Genomic DNA, 14,223 nt, shown 5'->3' with positions numbered 1-14,223 from the left:
AGCATAAGTTTAAAAATACAAAACTCACGGAATTTTTCTACCAGAACCCCTCCAGACGCTTCCAGCACTTCAGGCGGCAATTATCCACACTGGTTTTAAGTGGCCATCCATGCCCTTAACTCCCGTTAAGTGAAATTAGAACCTACATTCTGTCAAGGTTCCTTCGAGGCGATATCATCACGTTTTTAAACTTATGCTTATGTATATCCTATAATAAATGAATAATATTTATGTAAAAGCTTTTACTGTTAATTTTTCCTGTACACTGCACTAGTCTAGTTTTGTTGGGCTCACACATTATTTGTGTCACTGTACCTGATATCCTTAAGGACCCCACAGTTGCCTAGGAATTGTTATTTTTATAAATATTGTGCCCTGACCTAGGAACTTGCCACTAGTTTCAGGGGGTCCCTTTCTTATATATTCAAACTGTCCCCACCTTGAACCTGTTCCAGCAAAATCCCAGTGTGTCCTGCAGCCAGCAGGCTAAAGAACCTGAAAGACCAGCCCTGCCTTCCAAACCCAAGACTTTGTCTCCCGTGAGCACTGGATTTGCTCACCAACAGACTCTGGTCGCAGCCAAAACCCTGAGTCTGCACGTGATGATTACGGCCCGAGTTCGAGTGGCCGAACATCAAGAGGTCTCCCTGGCGATGCTGACATGAGATCTGGTGATCTCTGACCTGCCTCTACGCTCCTAACGACACCTGCAGTCTTTCTGTAGGACGACCGTGACCGGAGCTGGTAAGAAAACCAGACTCCTAAAGACACCCCTGCACCTGATGTCCCACAGCCTTGGGTGGCCCAATCCACTGTGTCCCAGCATCCCCAGGCATCCTAACTTACCTCTTCAACCGGTGGTTACCTCCAGAGATCTTCACCCCCGAGCCTGCAGTGTTTGTTGAAACTGGAGAATTACCATTGAAATCAGCTGGGCACCTGATGCCAAACAGCACCACGCACCCAGCCGCCCCTGATCCGCTGCGGGTGTACCTTGGGTACTAACTCAGATCCTCCTTTGCCCTGAGCCTAACACCAGGAGCTTTGCTCCCACAGCCTTGAGGCCTGCTCGTGAGCAGCCACCAACCAGAGGCCCCCTTTCCCCCATTGGATTACATTAGGCCTCAGCACTCTGTACCTGGCCGCCCTAGGGCTGCTGAGGGTGTTCTGAGAGTACATTCTCGACCCTGGGGGAACCCTGGGTCTAACCCAGAATACCACCTCCCACAAACGAGTACTTACCTGCAAACCGTTAACTTCATTTCCGTCCATAAGACTGCATGGACTATTTTTCCTTGAAAATTGGTCGAAGTGTGGAGTTGGTTTGTATGAAACATTGAAAAACTGCAAATGTACTGAAAGTGAACTACTTACCTTTTGTCTAGGGAATGTCTTTGTGTGACATCTAGGCATATCACACTGAGTAGAAAAAGTAGCTTTAAAAGTAATCTGAAAATAAATTTCGACATTTTAACTTACCTCTATTCACATCAATTGCATTTAAACTTACATTAAATTGTGAAACACTGCATAGGATTTTGCAAAGCATTTATTTAACTTACCTGCACCAGGCTTGGCTTGGTTCTAGAAATAAAATAACGAAATAAGATTTTTTTTGTACAAACAAATTGGTCTGAGTTTAGTCTTTGATTGTGTGACATCATTTCTTGCCTGAGTGTGTACAACAAATGCTTAACACTATCCTCTGATAAAGCCTTTCTGCTCGCCCACACTACCACAAATAGTAAGGTGCTACCTACTTTTACATCTGCCTCCCTTTGGGGTTCCACTGGACTCTATGCACACTATACCTCATTTTGGTATAGTATATACAGATCCAAACAACAAACAGACCTGATCAACAAGGGCTGAATCCACTTTTGTATATAGGATTGGGAATGGGTCTTCAACTGATTATGACCACCCCAATATTCTTTTTTGTTATGCACAATCCTTATAGCCCATAGTAAAAATCTTATATTTCAAAAAATCTTTTGGGTTGTCAGTCACTACGCTCCAGATATATCCCCTACTTAAACAGGTGTATAATCACCAGAAAAATTGTGTATAGGAGAGATAGCACCTCACGTGCGCTACACCAAAGGATCTTACTGGTTGGTTCTCACCAGTTGTGCCCACGTTTCTCATCATAGGTGGCTATCTCCTCTGTGAAAACATATAAACAGAGCCAGCTTCCTACAGGGGGTTTCCACAAATTGACCTCTTTGCGACCTCACAGAGTGCAAAATTCCAAAACTTCTCCTCCAGGTTGCAACCCCCCCTATCCAAAGGCAATTCACTATGGATGAGTTGGTCAGTGATATTTGGTTTTGCTTTTCTGCCTCTCACTCTTCCGTTTCTGGTTCCTAATCTCAGGCAAACGTCTCAGCCTCATTCGGTGGCTCCCACTTGGGCTCATTAACCTTGGTTTACCACACTACTTGAGCTTTCAGTTCCATGTGAGAAGCTTAACCTCAACCCGCATTTTCTCACTCAGAACCATGGTGAAAGCAGACATCCAGACCCAAAGGAGCGAAACCTTGTGAAGGCATAGGATTCAGTTACTTAAATTTACCGGCAGAATGTATGACCATTCTTAACCCCTTCACTGTGCCCGTCAGCCAACGACCGTCGCGAGCACTACCTCCGTAGTGCTGTGCACGTCTGTTGTCCGACTTGGTCCCGTCCACTCCTTTAAACCGCCACACCGCGGCGGAATTTGCGCCGCGGTCAAGCAGTTTAAGAAGCATGTCAGTCTACCACTAGAGCGTATGCAGCCACGGGGAATGGATATATTTTTTACTGCGTAACCAAAATATTGACCCATTCTATGCATCTATACAAAACAATATTTGTTACCTTCTGCATTTTACAGCACTCTGGCCTTGCTTATACTTCCATATGTTTACATCTTGCAGCAGTGTCTTCCTATCTACATACCTGGCAAAACTTTTCCTTGTCCAAAGTGCCAATTATTAAGGCTTTCATGGAAGGCCTTAACAGTAATCCCACCCAGAGTCCTACCTGCATGCGCGTTGGATCTCAATATTCTCACAAGAATTAAGTGTCCACCCTTTGAACCATTGCACAATTGCTCCCTCCAATTTCTATCTTGGGAGGTAGGTTTCTTAATTGCCATTACTTCACTAAGGCTTGTCGGTGAGCTCCAGGCACTAACTTTAGAATAACTCTTTTTCCAACTACATAGGGATAGGCTGGTTCATTGTACCAACCCAAACTTCCTTCCAAAGGTAGTGTTGCCTTTCCACCTTAACCAATCGGTTGAACTACCCGTTTTCTTCACTCAACCAGATTCTGTGGCAGAAGGAGCTTGTCATACATTAGATTTCAAGAGCATTAATGTATTTTATTGACACAACCAAAGACTGGCAAAGCAAAACAACTTTTCTTTTGCACCCCTCATAAAGGAAAACTATATCTAAATTGGATATTTCTAGATGGATCGCTAAATGTATTCAGACATGCTAAGTGAGCTTTGTCTATACCCTCTAGAGCGCACACTACTTGCAAATTAGGGGCACCTGTGGCTTTCTTGGGCAATATCCCTATAGCTGACATTTGTAAAGCAGCTACATTGTCTACACCACACACTTTCATCACACACTATGGTGTGGATTTTTTAGCATGCCAACAAGCTAATGTAGGACAGGCGGTGCTATGTACACTTTTTCAAACCACTGCAACGCCCACTGGTTAGCGACTGCTTTTCTAGGGCACTGCTATACAGAATATGCAAAGCATGTGTATCTACAGCCACACATGCCTCGAACAGATGGATGCTTACCCTGTGAGCATCCGCTCTTGGCATTTAGTGCTGTAGGTGCACATGCGCCCACCCTCCTCCTGGGCACCTATTGTGGTTGCAGTTCCTATCTATACTTTCACATGCATTGACATCTCTTTACTGATACTTGTACTCCATTCCCACCCGCATGTGAGGAAACAATCTAACAATGGAGTTGATGCCCATGCGCAGTATCACCAAGAGGAGGAGTCACCTTACCTCGTGACTCAAGACTTCTTAGAAGAAAAACAGCTTGCACACATCCAGACCAAACACTAGATGGCAGGAGTATGCAAAGGCTAAGTAACCTAATCCTTTCTTTTACGCTTCAGTATTTCCTTCCAGAGCCAGCCAGCAGTTTTACTGGTATACACAAAACGTATTCATGTCTTGATTAACAGAGCTATTGCTTGGGTTATAGAACATGCGTAATATGAAGGTTAGACAGATTAGGAATAGACCATTTTCTGATAAAAGCTTGACACTTTTGGTGTTTAGTTACCTTCGTTTTTCTTTTCCTTCTATTTGCCTATATAAAACATTCCTTTATGTAGTCCTTTAACGTGGTTCTTTTGCACCTCTGGTCCAATGAAATAATGAATTCTGAGTAGGTCTTACTTTTGTTGTTTAAGGTGGTGGTGGTGGTGGAAGTGGAGGTGGGAACAGAGGAGGCCAGGTGGCTGATGATGGCTGGAACACCGTGCCTATCAGCAAAGGCAGTCGGCCTATCGACACCAGTCGGATTCAGAAGATCACAAAGGTATGATGCAAGCCCATGATTGTACTCTCCATACTCCTTCTGCTCAAAGGACTCCTTTACATCTTTTTCATGAGGCAAGCAGCCAGTTGAAACTTCCACAGTGGATACTTAACCCAACCCATGCAAAGATTAATTCATCATACCAGTCAAATGCTGTGCTTGTTCTGCTGCAGGGTTGTGGACAACGTCAGATTTGTATGTGCTCTAGGATTAGTTTACTTTGGTTGTGATCACATGCTGCTGCTGCTGCTGCATTTACCACAAACTCCTGGGTCACTGGTGTGCAAAGTCAATCAATCAATCAATCAAAACATTTGTAGAGCGCGCTACTCACCCGTGAGGGTATCAAGGCGCTGAAAGGGGGGGGGGGGGGGGGAGGGGTGCCGCTACTGCTCGAATAGCCAGGTCTTGAGGTGTCTCCTGAAGGTGAGATGGTCCTGGGTCAGTCGTAGGTGTGCGGGGAGGGAGTTCCATGTCTTGGCTGCCAGGTAGGAGAATGATCGTCCTCCGGTGGTGGCTCTGTGAATCTGTGGGACGGTGGCGAGGGCGAGGCTGGTGGAGCGGAGCTGGCGGGTGGGGGTGTAGAACGAGAGGCGGTTGTGAGGTATTCGGGGCCCATGTTATGGAGTGCTTTGTGTGCGTGGGTGAGCAGCCTGAATGTGATCCTCTTGCTGACGGGGAGCCAGTGCAGGTTTCTCAGGTGGGCGGATATGTGGTTGCGGCGAGGGATGTCGAGGATGAGTCGTGCGGAGTCGTTCTGTATGTGCTGAAGCCGTTTCTGAAGTTTGGCTGTGGTTCCTGCGTAGAGGGCGTTCCCGTAGTCCAGTCGGCTTGTGACGAGGGCCTGGTTGACCGTCTTTCTGGTTTCGGTGGGGATCCACCTGAAGATCTTACGGAGCATGCGCAGGGTGTTGAAGCATGAGGACGAGACTGCGTTGACTTGCTTGGTCATCGTGAGGGAGAAGTCCAGGATGAATCCCAGGTTGCGAGCGTGGTCCGTGGGTGTTGGTGCGGTGCCCAGCGTCGTGGGCCAACAGGAGTCGTCCCAGGCAGATGGGGATTGTCCGAGGATGAGGACATCCGTCTTGTCCGAGTTGAGCTTCAGACGGCTGTGCTTCATCCATTCTGCGACATCTTTCATTCCGTTCTGGAAGTTGGCTTTGGTGGTGAGAGGGTCTTTGGTGAGGGAGAGTATCAGTTGGGTGTCGTCGGCGTAGGAGATGATGTTGATGTTGTGTTTGCGTGCGATGGTGGCGAGGTGGCTCATGTAGATATTGAAGAGGGTCGGGCTGAGTGAGGAGCCCTGGGGTACGCCGCAGATGATCTTGGTGGCCTCGGAGCGGAAGGGAGGGAGGCGGACTCTCTGGGTTCTGTCGGAGAGGAATGATGTGATCCAGTCCAGGGCCTTTCCTTGGATCCCAGAGTTGTAGAGGCGGGTTATTAGGGTGCGGTGGCAGACGGTATCAAAGGCTGCCGAGAGGTCCAGGAGGATGAGGGCGGCTGTCTCTCTGTTGTCCATCAAGGTCCTGATGTCATCGGTGGCTGCGATGAGGGCAGTCTCGGTGCTGTGGTTGGCTCGGAATCCGGATTGGGATGGGTCGAGCGAGTTGTTTGCTCCGAGGAATGTAGTCAGCTGTTTATTGACGGTCTTCTCGATGACTTCAGACGGGAAGGGAAGAAGAGAGATGGGGTGAAAGTTCTTGAGGTCTTTGGGGTCCGCTGTTGGTTTCTTCAGAAGGGCATTGATTTCTGCGTGTTTCCAGCTTCCAGGGAAGGTGGCTGACGTGAAGGAGCTGTTAATGATGTTCCGGAGGTGGGGTGCGATGATGGTGTCGGCTTTGTTGAAGATATGATGAGGGCATGGGTCGGAGGGGGAGCCGGAGTGGATGGTGTTCATGACGCGGGTGGTGTCTCAGTGCTGATGGGCGTCCATGTGCTGATGCTGGTGGTGGGGGTCGTTGGTTTGGTGGCTGGAGGCGGAGTCTGGGGTCCGAAGCTCTCGTGTATGTCTGCTATCTTGCGGTGGAAGAATGCGGCGAGGGAATCACAGAGGTCTTGCGAAGGTGTGATGCCGTTGTTGCTGGCGCTGGGGTTGGAGAGCTCTTTGACGATGCTGAAGAGTTCTTTGCTGTTGTGGGAGTTGTTGTCAAGCCGCTCTTTGAATGATGTCCTTTTGGTGGTGTGGATCATCTGGTGGTATTCGCGGGTGGCGCTCTTGAGGGCTGTCATGTTTTCTGAAGTCCGTTCGTGGTGCCAGGCTTTTTCGAGGGTTCGGCAAGCTTTCTTAGCGATTTTGAGGGCGTCTGTGAACCATGAGGTTTTTCTGTTGCCAGTCTTGCCTGGGGGTTTCTTCAGTGGAGCGAGATCGTCGGCACAGTTGGTGATCCACTGTGCGAGATTGTCTGCTGCGTCGTTGGTGTCAGGGGTGTCGGAAGGTGGGTTCTGGCTCAGCGATGTGGTCAGCTGGTCTGTGGTGACTTTGCTCCAGCATCTGCGGGGGATCTGTAGCATGTGGTGGTGTGCTGTGGTCTTCTTGAAGGTGAAATGGATGCAGCTGTGGTCGGTCCAGTGTAGTCCGGTGGAGTGGCTGAAGGCAACGTGGCTGCTGGCAGAGAAGATGGGGTCGAGCGTGTGGCCGGCGTAGTGGGTGGGGGTGTTTACCAGTTGCTTGAGTCCGAGGTTGGTGAGGTTGTCGAGCAGGGTGGTGAAGTTGTTGTTGTTGTTTTTCTCCAGGTGGAAGTTCAGGTCCCCTAGAAGGATGTACTCTGGTGAGGCTAGGGCGTGCGGGCTGATTAAGTCGGCGATGGTTTCGCTGAATTGTGTCCGTGGGCCCGGGGGTCTGTAGATGAGTGTTCCTCTGAGGGTGGTCTGGTGGGGGTCGGTGTGGATTTGGAAGTGTAGGTGTTCGGCAGCAGTGAGTGTGTCTTCGTCCTTGGTCGTGATGCTAATGGTGTTCCTGTAGATGATGGCGATTCCTCCTCCAGTTTTGTTGACGCGGTCCTTCCGGGTGATTTTGTAGCCGTCCGGGATGGCTATGGTGATGTCAGGGGCTGAGGAGGCGTTCATCCAGGTTTCCGTGAGGAAGGCGACATCTGGTGCTGTTGTATCAAGGAGATCCCAGAGTTCGACGGCGTGTTTGTGGACGGAGCGGGTGTTGAGCAGGATGCACTTGAGGTGGCTGTTGTTGTCGTTGCTGTGTTCGGTGGGCGGGGTGCAGGTTTGGAAGCAGGAGAATTTGCATGCTTGGCAAGTGAAGGGTCCGTGGGTGCGTTTCGGGGTGGCTTGGTGGCAGGCGGCAGGTCGTACTGTGTTGAGTGCGGTGAGGGTGGCGGTGTCGTACCTCAGTCGGGTGCCCTGGCAACGGCTGGGGCCAGGGGATCTGGCGCTGGGCACGGTCAGGCGCCAGATCCCTATACAAGATCAGGAGGGCCAGATTTCTATACAACTAATCTCAGTGGATCAATTACATAATCCAGGGCACTTTTCTTCTTCCCTCCTGGACCAGCATTACCTCTCCCTGAAGTATTCCACTGAACTGTTTATTTCATGTACAGAAAAGCTAAATATGCCAAACTAGTGCCTGGTGGAATATGTGGTTGGTTACATTTTCCGTTCGAGGCATGTAGAGCTGTAGATTCACATGCACCCACCCGCCTCCCTGGGTACCTATACCTGTTGCAGTTTTTAAAAATCTTATATACACACGTAGGCTTTCCTGTTTTCAGTTTCTATTTTTGGTAAATTCTGGTGGTGTTTTGTCAGTGTTTTCCTGTGATTTCAATACCTGAAAAAAACAGTGCTTTTCAGTGATTACTAATTTTCGCGCCATAAAAAACAACTGAAACGGTGTTTTTCCGGTGTTTATGGAATGCTTTGCTTTTATTATTGCTGGCTTTCTTCATTGATGTATGGCATATCGACAGTGTACGCACGTGTATATGAAGTCCAAATACATATTTACAAGTCAAATTTATTGTAGTACACCATACAATATTTCTTCAGTGATTCTTTAGTCATTCTCTCTTTCCTTCCCATGTACACTTATTTGTGAAAACGCCCTCTCAACATTGGCACTTGAGACTGGCAACGCCAAAACAGCCAGGACACAATTTGCCAACTCTGGCCACTGACGTCGCTTTCCATGCCAGTACTGGTGCACCTCAAGGTTGACATTCTCTGGGACAGGTTCTGCAACATATGCGTTGAACTGGGTGCACATGCCCTCAGAGGTATTAAAGCGGTCAAAAATGAAGCTGTACTTTGCAAAGTCCGGAGAAAATTCCCCTTTACGGAATGGATCTAACACTTGTGCAGAGTACCAAAGTGAGGCTTCATTGACTTCAAACGCCATGGTTGGTGAAGGGACATTTCTATGCATCATAGTTAGCCATTTCTCATGCATGGTAAAATAAAATTTCCTGAATTGGTCTTCAACACTTCTTTGCTTACCAAGTGGCAAGCATTCTAACAGGCAACATGTTGCCATGCCAAAGTCACTAAAAGTGTCGTCTAGCCTACTCTCGAGGAGATGTTTGACATCAACACCAATTATACTGAAAACTTGGTAGACAAGGGTGTTTTCTGACTCTAGTTTTTTGACTATGTTCACTACAGCAGTCATGTTTTCCTGTAAAAATCTAAGGATGCAGTACAGTGTACTTTTTTGACATCACTATCAATATGCACCCGAAAGTGAGAGCTGGGTGACATGTTCATGGTTTTGGGCACTTCTCACAAATCACGTAGTATGATGGCATGGCTCTGAGTAAAGCTAGGCTGGTTTTCACCGCTGTTTTTTTCTCCTCTGAGATTTATATAGTGCAAACTCAACCTGAAGATTTTGAAGCGCTTCACATGAGCACCTGTTGCTTTACACATGGGCACATGCATTTTTGTTTGGGACGGGTAGATTACGTGGTTTGCCCAGATTCACAGGATGTTGAGCGTCATTGCCACACACCACCAGCCATCAGTGCATACTCCCACCAGGCACACACACCACCAGCCGGCAGTGCACACATCACCCAGGCACACACACCACCAGCCATCAGTGCATAATTTCTACAGGCACACACACCACCAGCCATCAGTGCACACATCAATTGTTATTGCATCCACAATTAACTATTGTAGCAATCGCAGTATGGTATTGCAATATTTTGCAATGCCAATAGCTCAAACTTACTTTATGCGAGACCTATTGCATTGCAAATGCTTGTTTAAAGTGAATTGCAGAGAAAGGCTGACCAACATTAAAATAAAGTTTTCTTGCTAAAGATCTGTCTATATTTACAGCTGCAAGCAATTCAGAAAAACAATAGAAATCTTTAAATAGAACGTGGTTATCGGTGTAGCCTATTTTGGAAAATGTTAATAACGGTGTTACACTGACAGTCACGTTTACTGTAGGACTGATTTGTATACCTGGTTATTTTTTAATAATGTATTTTATTGTTATTTATCTGCTTTCAAATAAAATGACAAAACAAAAAGATATTGGCAATTGGACATGGAATGTTGTGTCCGTACCTTAATATTAGTATTTGCTCATTTTAAAAAAAAGATTTAATCAGCCCTTTATATATTTTTGACCTTTATAAAACCTCATTTTCAATTGACAAACACACATGCCTACTCCTCTTTGAAATTATTTTGCGCCAAGTTAATTGCAATAATCTGACACCCACAGGCATTGCAGGCGCGCATGCTCATCGAGATGAAAGCAGTTCTAGGGATTGAAGGTCAAACTTGTATTTCTCAGCTTTCAGACCATCATTCCTTCACTCAGACCTAAAGATACACAGTGGTACTAACATTTTTCACTCTTTCTTTATCTCTTTCAAAACCCCTCTCTTTAGCTCTTTATTTTGCAGCTTTACATAGCGCCAACTCGACCCAAAAGTATTGGAGCGCTTTACATGAGCACCAATTACATTACACAGGGACACATTCATTTTTATAGCCACTGGGAGGTTACGTGATCTGCCCGAATCTCCGTATGTTGAGCCCACCTGCAGACTCGAACCCGGTTCCCTAGTTAGCAGCTCTGGCTCTAGTTGTTACTCCACCGTAGCTTGCCCACTCTTTAACACTCTCACTTCACTTCTCGCCGTTCTCCCTTCTCGTTCTCTCACCCCAAATCTTTTTAATTATCTCTCCCCCCCCAACACACACACATTCCGGCCCACAAACCGAGCCTGTGTATGGCCCCTTGTACCAGAGATTATATACTGCAGCGAGCGACGAGCTGACGGCAGAGACAGTAACGTGGCTTCAACACTCTGAAGTTCACAAATATTGACAAAAAATGTCTGCACGAGTTATGACTGTGGGCCGAGTCCAAGCACAATCAGAAACCGTGTGATTGGGTGTGTGTTGATGAACGTGAGAGGGTATGTGTATTTGTGAGTGCGCTGTGTGGTGATGAGTGCGAGGGAGTTATTGTAAGCATGGGGCCTCTTTACCCGGCGCCCACCCCACGTTAGCCAGGCAGGGGGGCGCTTGCTCACGGGCCGATTTAGGCAATGGAATCATAGGAGAGGGCAATGGGATAGGGTTACGAAGTCCGTTCCAAGTGGAGCGGTCTAGGTTGGACAAAGACCTAAAGGTTTAAAAAGAAAATGTGCCAGCTGTAAATACAGTTGTAAATATTAATGTTCTTATGTGGACACTCTATTATTGCATAAAGGACTCCCATCCATCAAGTGTGCAAACCTAAATGGGACCAATTGAGGCATTTGTCAGTGTCTTTTTTTCATCTCTGTTCTGGAGGGACTAAGGGAGGTTTGTCATCGTTTATGCTGATAAGTACCCTTTGTTTTTCCATTTGTAATACCATTTCTTCGATGTCGCAAAAGTACATCAGCTTTTTTTCACTTTACTCTACCCTGTGCTTTATTAGAGTTCGAATTCATTGCTATACACCATTTTGACAGACTGAGGATGATAAACTTGCTGCTTGTTTCCTTCTTTTAGGTCTTAGCATCAAGGTAGTAGACATACCCAGGGTGGTTCCTTAATTACCACACCCCTGCACTTTATGGTTGAGTCACCAGACCCCAGAGAGAATGCCCACCCTCACGTTAGCCATTGCAAGCATTTCAAGCCTCATTATGTAAATGGTCTTTTTAAAGACCTGTGAAGTAATGGGGCGCGACCGCAGGCTAACAAACGGCAGATCTCAACAGCTCCTCTCCCCCACCGCATTAAACAATATTGCGCCTCTTTCATCGATGCCCACCCCACGTTAGCCAGGCAGGGGGCCCTTGCTTACGGGCCGATTTAAACAATAGAATCTTGATTAAACACACGTTCTAGGCTGCTTCCTTCTTGGTGCCTTAATTGTAGTTTGGTCTGCAATGCTTTGCTCCATCAAGTGGCCAAGTTGTGCAACAGCAATGAAAATCAGTGATACTCGGTTTAAACAGTGTCAGCTGATTTACATTCGGTAGTGTACTTTCGTTCAGAGTCGGTTTTAACCGAATTCTGGACAGTCTATACATACGCATGGACATCTCTATTCTACCTTTACTAACTCCGTTCTCACCCTCTGCTGGAAAACAATCTAACAATGGAGTCGATGCCCATGCGCAATATCACTTAAAGGAGTCACCTACCTTATGACTGGAAAGACTTCGTCAAAGAAAAACAACTTGCAAACATCCAGACCCAACACTAGATGGTAGTAGTATGCACAGCATGTGAATCTATAGCTCTATATGCCAAGAACAGATGCTTACTGGGTAAGTAACATTTTCCTTTCAAGGCACGTGAGCTCTAGATCACATGCTTTGCATACTCCTGCCATCTAGTGTTTGGTCTGGATGTTTGCAAGTTGTTTTTTTCAAAGAAGTCTGTCCAGTCACGAGGTAGGTGACTCCTCCTTTCGGTGATATTGCGCATGTTCATCGACTCCGTTGTTAGATTGCTTTTTTCCGCCATTGGGTTCGGACGTGTATTGCTGGGCTCCGCTTTTAAACTGTTTCTTTAGACTCACCTCGGTGCGCACTCCACTCTGCCCACATCGGTATTGTTTCGAACGCATACCCCACTTCTACGCGTATCGTATCCGTCAAGGAAAAACACTTTTTTTTTTTTAAATCGAAGATCTTCGGGAAGGTCGTCCGGCCTAACCGTGTCTGTCCACTTCGCTGTCGATTGCCCTCGGTGCCATGCCAAGTAACTGCGAACCGACTTGCACGATGTTTGCAATTTGTGCTGGTCTCTGGAGCACAACGAACAGGACTGCGACGCATGCAGATCATTCCGATCGGAGAAAACGCTCCGTGATCATCCGACTCAACGTCGCAAAATGCAGAGTCAAAACGTCGAATACACGCCGGACTTATTTGGCGAAGGAGCCGAGCATGTATTTGACGCACAAGGGGCAGAGGAAGAACAAGAAGAACTTGCCTCCATTCCAGAATCGGACTCCAAGATGGAAGAAGACTTGCCACAAGGTCAACGTCTCGTGAGTACCGAACGCCCCTTGACCAAAACTCAATCTCAGCCGAAACAAAAGGCTTCGATCCCTCCACGGTCGGCAACGAGAAGATGTGTTTGAGGCATGTGAGCTGTAGATCACATGCTTTGCATAAGATCGCCATCTAGTGTTGGGTCCGGATGTTTGTACTTTGTTTTTCTTGGAAGAAGTTTTCCTAGTCACAAGTTAGGGGACTCTTCCCTTAGGTGATAGTGCGCATGGTCATCGACTCCATCTTCATATTGTTTTTTTCTGCCATCGGGTTCGGATGTATCTTGCTGCGCTCCGGTTCAACGTGGATCCTTCATTCCGTCTCGGCACGTATTCCATTCATACTCCAGTGTTGTTTTCTTTCGCGTTCTTTCGTGATTCCTGAATAAAACTTCGATCGGAAAGCTCGTGGTAGGCCATTAGGGCCTAGCCCCTGGTTGACTCGCAGTCGATGGAACGAACTCCTTTCAAGTTCTGTCCTCGGTGCCACGCGAAATACCCGCGCACCGACTCACACGAGGTGTGCAACTTGTGTTTGTCACCTGACCACAGAGAAGACCACTGCGACGTGTGCCAAGCTTTCCGCTCCTAAAAGACTCTTTGCAATCGTTGGGCTCGATGACGCGACATGCAGAGACAACAAGCAGGTTCCATTCCGGACCTCTTCAGACTCAATCAGAAGAGGAGGAAGGGGACACACCCATTGGAGCCAATGAGGAACAGGAAGACATCTTCATTTCCAAAGATAGCTCCAATGAGGATGAAGACATCCCGGAGGTACAACGTACCGGGAGTAAAGGCTCTACCTCGCCCCACTATACACTTCCATCGAAGAAGAAGGCTCCGCACCAACCTGCGCCCTCGGGCTCCAGTGGGCGCCGAGAACAAGCTTCCGAAACCCCACATTCTGGCTCGACACCAAAGCATACGAAAAAAAAGTCTGGCACTGAACATTCTCCGTCGGCACCAAAACAAACTTAGGGTGCCAAAACTACGGCCAAGAAACCGTTGGCGCCAAAGAATTCGGAGCCAAAACACATGTAGACGCCCAAGTCACCCAAATGTTTTTTTTCCGGTGATCCAATCGACAAACCGGATCCGAAACAAAAAATCCTTGTTATACACTCAAAGACTGGACATATCACCACTAAAGTGACTTTAAAAAGAGGTGCTACTACAGAAGAG

General features: G+C 47.2%; 1 protein-coding gene across 1 annotated transcript in view; it reads left to right on the top strand.

The window, feature by feature from the left end:
- LOC147684091 (uncharacterized) overlaps nt 1–14,223 on the top strand; it is a 224,995-nt gene that overhangs the window by 153,655 nt on the left and 57,117 nt on the right. Inside the window, exon 8 of the mRNA XM_086944452.1 lies at nt 4,438–4,565. Within this exon, the coding sequence (XP_086800578.1) occupies nt 4,438–4,565 (128 nt within the window). The remainder of the gene's footprint in view (nt 1–4,437; nt 4,566–14,223) is intronic.

This window comes from Lissotriton vulgaris, chromosome 11 (assembly GCF_964263255.1).
Source record: "Lissotriton vulgaris chromosome 11, aLisVul1.2, whole genome shotgun sequence".
NCBI classification, from domain to species: domain Eukaryota; kingdom Metazoa; phylum Chordata; class Amphibia; order Caudata; family Salamandridae; genus Lissotriton; species Lissotriton vulgaris.
Note: the sequence above shows the minus strand (reverse complement) of the source record. Positions and strands in the feature narration are given on the sequence as shown.